At 38.6% G+C, this 9,170-nt stretch overlaps 1 protein-coding gene across 7 annotated transcripts in view; it reads right to left on the reverse strand.

Annotated features, from left to right (window-relative positions):
* Positions 1 to 2,436: 2,436 nt before the first annotated feature.
* ZMYM1 (zinc finger MYM-type containing 1) overlaps positions 2,437 to 9,170 on the reverse strand; it is a 38,458-nt gene continuing 31,724 nt past the window's right edge. For all 7 annotated transcript variants that reach the window (XM_023232309.2, XM_023232306.2, XM_023232305.3 and 4 more), the window contains 4 exons: positions 8,074 to 8,227; positions 6,617 to 6,757; positions 6,404 to 6,447; positions 2,437 to 5,319 (listed from right to left, as the gene is read on the reverse strand). In XM_023232309.2, the coding sequence (XP_023088077.2) occupies positions 3,037 to 5,319; positions 6,404 to 6,447; positions 6,617 to 6,757; positions 8,074 to 8,227 (2,622 nt within the window). In that variant the 3' untranslated portion in view covers positions 2,437 to 3,036. The remainder of the gene's footprint in view (positions 5,320 to 6,403; positions 6,448 to 6,616; positions 6,758 to 8,073; positions 8,228 to 9,170) is intronic.

Consider the following 9,170-nt stretch of genomic DNA (forward strand, 5'->3'; position numbering starts at 1 on the left):
ATACTAGAGTTAACTGTCTTCTATTTTCTTTTTTTTTTGAGACAGAGTTTCACTAATTGCCCAGGCTGGAGTGCAATGGCGCGATCTTGGCTCACTGCAACCTCTGCCTCCTGGGTTCAAGTGATTCTCCTGCCTATCTCCTGAGTAGCTGGAATTACAGGCACCTACCACTATGCCCGGCTCATTTTTTTGTATTTTTAATAGAGATGGGGTTTCACTATGTTGGCCAGGCTGGTCTTGAACTCTTGACTTCGTGATCCGCCTGCCTTGGCCTTCCAAGGTGTTGGGATTACAGGCATGAGCCACCATGCCTGGCCTATTTTATTTATTTTTTCTTTTTTTCTTTTTTTTGAGAATTTCGCTCTTGTTGCCCAGGCTGGAATGCAATGGCACGATCTTGGCTCACCGCAACCACAGTCTTCGGGGTTCAAGCTGTTCTCCTGCCTCAGCCTCTGGAGTAGCTGGGATTACAGGCATGTGCCACCACGCCTGGCTAATTTTGTATTTTTAGTAGAGACAGGGTTTCTCCATGTTGGTCAGGCTGGGCTCGAACTCCCAACCTCAAGTGATCTGCCTGCCTCGGCCTCCCAAAGTGCTGTGATTACAGGTGTGAGCCACTGAGCCAGGGCTGTTTTCTCTTTCTTAAGGTGGAAATCAGTTAATTAGGGCCGGACATGGTGGCTTATGCCTTCGGGACTTCGGGAGGCTAAGGTGGGTGGATCACTTGAGGTCGGGAGTTCGAGACCAGCCTGGCCAACATGGTGAAACCCCATCTCTACTAAAAATACAAAAAAAATGAGCCAAGTGTGGTGATGGGCGCCTGTAATCCCATTTACTTGGGAGGCTGAGGCAGGAGAATCGTTTGAACCCGGGAGGTGGAGGTTGCAGTGAGCTGATATTGCACCACCATACACTCCAGCCTGGGCAACAGAGGGAGACTCCATCTTTAAAAAAAAAAAAAAAAAGAAAGTAAAACAGGCATATAGAAGATACTAAGAGAATTTTTTCTACAACTCTAGGCAAATGCATTTGAAAGAAAGCCTCAATGAAATGGATGTTCTCCTAGAAAAAGTACAAGTTTTCAAAATTGATGAGAAGGTAAAGGAGAAACAGCTGGAGAAAAGTGCCAGAGAAATAGTCTTAAAAAAAAAAAAATTCCAGGCCTAGATATATACACCACTTGATTCTTTCAAATCTTTGAATAACACATTTTCTTTGTTATTTAAACTTTTCTGGCCAGGCATGGTGGCTCACGCCATAATCCCAGCACTTTGCGAGGCCCAGGCGGGCGGATCACCTGAGGTCAGGAGTTCAAGACCAGTCTGGCCAACATGATGAAACCCCATCTCTACGAAAAATACAAAAATTAGCTGGGTGTGGTGGCATGCGCCTGTCATCCCAGCTACTTGGGAAGCTGAGGCAGGAGAATCGCTTGAACCTGGGAGGCAGTGGTTGCAGTGAGCTGAGATCACACCATTTAACTCCAGCCTGGGCAACAAGAGCAAAACTCTCTCAAAAAAAAAAAAAAAAACTCTTCTGAAGTATAAATAGTCTTTTCTTTTGAGGTTACTTAAATATAGTTATATTTTCATAACGTGGCTTAGTAATTTATTGTGTCATCCAGCTGAGATGTATACACCAAAAACACAGCAATGACTTTAACATTTAAACAGGACAGTTTACAAAAAAGGAAATACAAATGGCTCAAACAAATAAATAGATACCTAATTTTATTCTCGTTTATTTTTTTATTTTTATTTTTTTTTGAGACGGAGTCTCACTTTGTCGCCCAGGCTGGAGTGCAGCGGTGCCATCTTGGCTCACTGCAAGCTCCGCCTCCCGGGTTCACGCCATTCTCCTACCTCAGCCTCCGAGTAGCTGGGATTACAGGCGCGCGCCACCACGCCCAGCTAGTTTTTTGTATTTTTAGTAGAGATGGGGGTTTCACCGTGTTAGCCAGGATGGTCTCGATCTCCTGACCTCGTGATCCGCCCACCTCGGCCTCCCAAAGTGCTGGGATTACAGGCGTGAGCCACCACACCTGGCTCTTGTTTGTTTTAAAGAGATAAGGTCTCACTCTGTTGCCTAGGCTCTGGAGCATAGTGGTGCAATCATAGTTCACTGCAGCCTCAAATTTCTGGGCCTAAGCAATCTTCCTGCCTCAGCCTCCCAAGTAGCTGGGACTTCAGGTATGCACCACCACACTTTGCTAATTAAAAAAAAAAAAAAAATTGTAGTGATGGTGTCTTACTATGTTGCCAACCTGATCTTGAACTCATGGTCTCAAGTGATCTTCCTTCCTGCGTAGGCCCTCAAAGAGCTGAGATTATAGGTGTGAACCACCATGCCCAGTCCCTAACCTTACTCTTAATATACAAAATTCTACTGAGATTAAAATGCCATTTTTAAAGTAAGAGATTGGGAAAGATCAAAACATTTGATAACACAAAGATTTAATAGGCACTCTCATGCATTGTGGGTGGGACTGTAAATTGGCATAATCCTTATAGATGGCAACTTGCCAATATCTATCAAAAGTAAAAATGCACATATCTTAACCTAGTAATTCTAACTTTAGATTTCCAGCTTACAGTAACTCACTCAAGTGCAATATGACCTATATAAAAGGTTAAAAAATGAATCATTATTTATAATAGCAAAAGGTTAGGAAAAAACATGTCTGTCAGCAGGGACTGCTCAAATATATTATGGTACATTCATACAATAACATCTGCAGTTATAGACCAAGAATCAAGAAACTCTTCATGTAACGACATGGGACAATCTCAAAAATATGTTATACAGAGAAGACATGCTAAAGAACAGTATACACTGTGCAATACCACTTAGGAAAAATATCTCTAGAGGGATATTTAAGGAAAAGATAACACTTTCTGGGAAGAGAAAATGAGTTCTAAAGGAGGGAAGAAAACTTCACTGTGTATCATTCTGTGTCTTTTGAATTTTGAACAATTTTGAAATAAAAACATTCCAACGGATATACAAGTCTTTTAGGTAAGTTCAAATGAACAAGTATTATATTTCTTTCATCTGACTGATAAACTTTTCCACAATTTCATTGAGTCTTTCAGGCTCCATTAGTTTATTTACCAACTCCTGCTCAACAGCCATTAGGGCTGGGCCAGTAAGCTTCTCTTGTCCCAAGGTATTACATAAATATGTCTTAAGACGAGGCAAGGTAGAAAATGAATTCTCAGTACTTGCTGAAGTAATTGGCCAAGACAAAGCAATATATAATAGCTTTGAGAGACAAGGAATATTACTGTGAAGACCATGCTGAATAAACAAACAGCCGAGACTGACGAAGTTTATGCAATTATCATCTATGACAAAGTTGAGCTTTGCATAATGTCGATAAAATCTAAGTTCTGGGATAATGTCCTCATCAAGTTTATAAAATTCCTGAACATGTTTTGCTGTTGATTCATTTAATGGCTCATTCCATTTAAATAACAGTTCTGAAATTTCCTTTATTTTGCAATAATCAAACTCTGAAAAACATAACTTTAAATTTTGTAATACAGTATCTAATCCTTGATAATAGATATTAATTTTATATTGTTCTTCTGTTGAAGTAGGAAAAAACGTATTATCTGAACTGCCAAGATCTACTGATTTCTGAATTTTTCTTCTTTTCTGAAGAGAAGGTTTTTCAATTTTAAAACCTTTACAGGTTATTTTTTGACATATTTCCTCTGCTCCATCCCAGATTGTTTTAAAGTATACATCATTTCTTTCAGATGATAAACATTCCAAAATTGCTTCTATTTTTGAAGACAAAGAAAAAATGTCTATGGTTTTATTTTGAAGCTCTTTGGAAAGAATTCCTGTAACACTCAGCACTCGATACAGAAATTTCAAACAAAAGACAAATTCAAACTTGGAAACCAATGTCAGCAAATGACTCAATTCATCAGCGAAACTTGTATTTGAAGAATGGCTTGCTATAACTTCCAGTGTTTCAATAATCTCTGGAAGAGTGTCAATCACAGATAGTAATGTACGATCATGGACTGTCCAACATGATTGTGATATATGTTTCTTGCATGTTTTGTTTTGACTTAGCCTACAAATGTTTTGAAAATTTGCCAACATTTCCCCAGACATACAAATAGTGTTGAACAAAGAACTGAGAGTTTTTAGAGCACTTCGGAGTTCTTTTACTTCTTTACAAAACCTAATTATTGATAAATCCAAAAAGTGTGCATAACAATGTATGTATAAAGCTCTTGGTTCTTCTTTCTTGAATTCTGCTGCTACTTTATTAAATTTTATTCTCAAATTAGTGGTGCTATCATAGGCCTGGCCATGTATTTTATCCATATCAACTCCAATTTGCTGCAGATAAGTTTTGATGGTGCTATGTAAGTGGGTCCCAGTCATCTCCTCAGTATCAACAAAACCCAAGAATCTTTCCTTAATTAAGATAGCCTTTGATGATTTTTGTGGGTATCTTACACAAATTGAAAGCTGTTCTTTCATGGCACTATTGGTTGTCTCATCACATATTATTGAAAACGCTGAGGAGTCATTGATCTCATTCACAATATCCTGCAACATTTCAGTCTTTATTATTTCAATAATATCACTTTGAATTTGTGTACTGTTATAGAAGTCAACTTGTGAATTCATGAGTCGAAATGTTTCTTCTCCTTTATCTTTTGCTCTCATTTCTAACAATTCTAAAAAATTGCCTTTATTCGCAGATGAAACTGACTGGTCGTTTCCTCTTAAGGGTAAACACTGCTTTCCAAGAAATAAAATATTTTCAATTATAAGCTTTAGGTACTTTTTATTTCCCTCAATCTGTTTCGAATGAATAGATAAATCATCACTGACAGCTCCATCACAAAATTGGTATTCTCTCCAAAATTCCAGTGACTTCAAATGCATTTCACTTTTTTCATGCTTGCTGAATTTTTCCAGAGTTTTTTTCCAATTAGAGGTTCCATGGGTTGCAAATGACTCTCTTCCACAGCTAAAATATTTTTGGCAGAACAACTGGCATGAATAACAGAATGCCACATCTTTTTTACTGTTTTCCAAACACTGAAAATCTGCACAACAAGATTTTTTAATACTTCTTGATTTACCTTTAACTTTTTGTACTTTGGATGTACATTTTGGGTGACATAGTTCATCACTTATTTTCATAGATTTCATATTGTCTTTTTGTACTTCTATACTGGAACCAATTGCATGCTGACTGAATACTGATGAAGATGGTGAAAGGCTTGGCTGTTCCATACTACTACTTGCAATAGCACTACTGGGTTCACTAGGTGAACTCTTAGAAAGCTTTGGGAGAAAATGGGAAAAGAACATTTAAGAGTTTTCTTTTTTTTTTTGAGACGGAGTCTCGCTCTGTCGCCCAGGCTGGAGTGCAGTGGCCGGATCTCAGCTCACTGCAAGCTCCGCCCCCCGGGTTTATGCCATTCTCCTGCCTCAGCCTCCCAAGTAGCTGGGACTACAGGCGCCCGCCACCTCGCCCGGCTAGTTTTTTGTATTTTTTAGTAGAGACGGGGTTTCACCGTATTAGCCAGGATGGTCTCGATCTCCTGACCTCGTGATCCGCCTGTCTTGGCCTCCCAAAGTGCTGGGATTACAGGCTTGAGCCACCGTGCCCGGCCTAGAGTTTTCAAAAATTAATTAAAATATCAAATATATCTACTCTAGTAACATAGTAAAATAAATGGCTGAGTTACAGTATGAGCTCCACTAGGGGGAAACATTAACAATTATGTATAACTTATTTATTTGCAATCTACATTCAGCATTAAATGTTTGAAGGACGTTTTGGTATGTAATTGTCATAAAAATAATTTTTATTGCTCAGATGACTCAAATTGCGTAGTATTTTTTTAAAAGAAGAACCCAGAGGAAAAAAATCCTTCTGTTTAAACAATCTACACACATATAATACATATATTTAAAAATATATATAAGAAATATATATTAAATATAGAAATATAATATATATTTATATATTAAATATAGAAATATATATATTATATAAATATATATAAAACATCTGGGTCAGGTGCAGTGGCTCACACCTGTAATCCCAGCACTTTGGGAGGCTGAGGTGGGCGGATTTGAGACCAGCCTGGCCAACATGGTGAAACCCCTTCTCTACTAAAAATACAAAAATTAACTGGGCATGGTGGCAGGTGCCTGTAATCCCGGCTACTCAGGAGGCTGAGGCAGGAGAATCGCTTGAACCCAGGAGGTAAAGGTTGCAGTGAGCTGAGATCATGCAACTGAACTCCAGCCTGGGTGGCAGAGCGAGACTCTGTCTGCAAAAAAACAAACAAACAAACAAAAATTCTGCTTATTAAAAACAAACAGTGGTTAAAAAAAAAAAGGTTAAAATAAAACTTACCTCCACAATGACATCTGCTGTTGCTGTTACTGAAGAAACTGTATCTGTTAAAATAGAGTATAAATTCAAGATCTTACCTACTATAACCTATAAAATAGCATCATAAACTATAATTGCTTATACAAGAAACAAAAAGGAAATTTAGCATATAGACAGATTCATCAAGTGTGACAAAACAATATTTATGTCAAATATCTTAATGTCAACTTTTACCTTGTAAGACATCAGTGTTCATGATGGGCAAGGCAACATCGGTGTCTGCCAATGACACTATATTGCTTATAACTGGAGTTGTATCTTTCTTTGGAGAGAGAAGCTCTGTTGAAGTATCGTGCACCACGGAAACAACATTTACTGACAAAAACAAAAAGATTTCTTATAAACTAAGCGAAATCAATCATCAGAAAGTACTGTTATAGTAATACTGTTTCAAGTAATAATGCAAGCATCTAATAGCTTAAGGAATTGGTAGTTACTGAAGTAATTTTTATTAGGGCTTAGGAGTAGCCAGGTTCTTTAGTATCATATTTATAATTACAACACTACACTGAAAATTTACACTTCTCCTATATTTTATGTCTTTTACCTTTGTGCACAATTTCCCAGTCCTTTTAAACAATTTAAAAAGTTTAAATTATGAGAACATTTTTCTGTGAAAATTACTCATGAAGAAAAGAGATTCTGATAGAATCTCCTAATGGGCATCAATTTCAAACTCTTCCAGGATTCATAAACCTTAACATCAATAGGGTGCTAGGTTGGTGTTCAAGCTATTATTGCAGAAATTTTTGTAACAAGCCAGTTTGTATGACTCACAAATCCCAGAGGCAGCAGTCACTCTATGGTCTATGTAAATAGCACCACTGGTCCTATCCTGGGGCTTTTTGATGGAATACTTAGTTGGCTCAGATTATTTGTGCTTTTTTATTATTAAGTCCTAAAGCATTTACAATCACCTCTATTTCATGTGAAAAATGTAATGAAAACTCTTATTTTTACAAAGCAGGGCTAAGTAAAACATTCTATATTCTAATAAAAGCAGTCTTGTAAATGGATTAAACTCTATATTGAGTGCCTCCTATTTACCATGTTTTGCAGTAGGTGCTCAATATATATTGATGTAAACATACATATGTTCATTTACTAAAGAATCTAAATAAAGACATGTATCTTTTAATTTTTATTATTATTATTTTTGAGATGCAATCTTGATCTGTTGCCCAGACTAGAGTGCAATGGTGCGATCTTGGCTCACTGCAACCTCCACCACCTGGGTTTAAGTGATTCTCCTTTCTCAGCCTCCTGAGTAGCCGGGACTACAGGGACCCACCACCACGCCCAGCTAATATTTTTCTATTTTTAGTAGAGACAGGGTTTCACAATGTTGGCCAGGCTGGTCTCAAACTCCTGACCTCAGGCGATCTGCCTGCTTTGGCCTCCCAAATAGGCATGAGCCACCGTGGTTGGCCTACAAATATTAACTCTCTGGTGGTAAAGTAGCCTTCCTTTTATAGAAAAATACTGAAAAATAGTTCTTTGCAACAGGTTTAGATTGTTTTGACTTTTAAAAGTCCATTTAATTTGAAAATGAATCAAGGTTATAAATTAAAGCCAAATAATATTATTTATTAATAATTACTAAACCCCTACAATTGCTAAACAAACATTACCTGAAGAAGATTCCATCTTAGCTTTACTGTATGCAGAGAAACAATTAATAGAGCAGAAAAGCTCTGTCTTCCCCAAATCACTGGTAGTCTCAATCATTTCATCTGAGGGCTTCAATGGTTTGCAAGGAACAGATATAAGTGGTTTGGCAGGTTTCTGTTTAGAGATTAAAATAATATTCATATTCCTGGTATGTGATATATTGTTAATGAAGAAGAACCTATCTATTACCACTGCTTTTAGTTGGAATATTAAAAAGAATAACAAGATAGTTTTTACATTTTCTTTTTTTTTTTTTTTTTTTTTGAGACGGAGTCTCGCTCTGTCGCCCAGGCTGGAATGCAGTGGCCGGAACTCAGCTCAGTGCAAGCTCCACCTCCCGGGTTTACGCCATTCTCCTGCCTCAGCCTCCCGAGTAGCTGGGACTACAGGCACCTGCCACATCGCCCGGCTAGCTTTTTGTATTTTTTAGTAGAGACGGGGTTTCACCGTGTTAGCCAGGATGGTCTTGATCTCCTGACCTCGTGATCCACCCGTCTCGGCCTCCCAAAGTGCTGGGATTACAGGCTTGAGCCACCGCGCCCGGCTAGTTTTTACATTTTCTTAAAAAAAAAAAGACTACAGATTGCAATAACTAAAATGAAGAAAATTGGCAAATTTGAAAATGATCTTTATTATTTATCAGATATATTTAATAGCAATTATAATAATAATACCTATGAAAGCAATAAGGCTGGGTGTGGTGGCTCATGCCTGTAATCCCAGCACTTTGGGAGGCCAAAGCAGGCAGATCACCAGGCCGGGCGCGGTGGCTCACGCCTGTAATCCCAGCACTTTGGGGAGGCCAAGGCGGGCGGATCAGGAGGTCAGGGGATCGAGACCATCCTGGCCAACACGGTGAAACCCCGTCTCCACAAAAAATACAAAAAATTAGCCGGGTGTTGTGGCGGCGCCTGTAGTCCGAGCTACTTGGGAGGCTGAGGCAGGAGAATGGCGGGAACCCGCGGGGTGGAGCTTGCAGTGAACCGAGATCGCGCCACTCACTCCAGCCTGGGCAACAGAGCGAGACTCAGTCTCAAAAAAAAAAAAAAAAAGAAAA

This window comes from Piliocolobus tephrosceles, chromosome 1, assembly GCF_002776525.5.
Source record: "Piliocolobus tephrosceles isolate RC106 chromosome 1, ASM277652v3, whole genome shotgun sequence".
Classification (NCBI taxonomy): Eukaryota; Metazoa; Chordata; class Mammalia; order Primates; family Cercopithecidae; genus Piliocolobus; species Piliocolobus tephrosceles.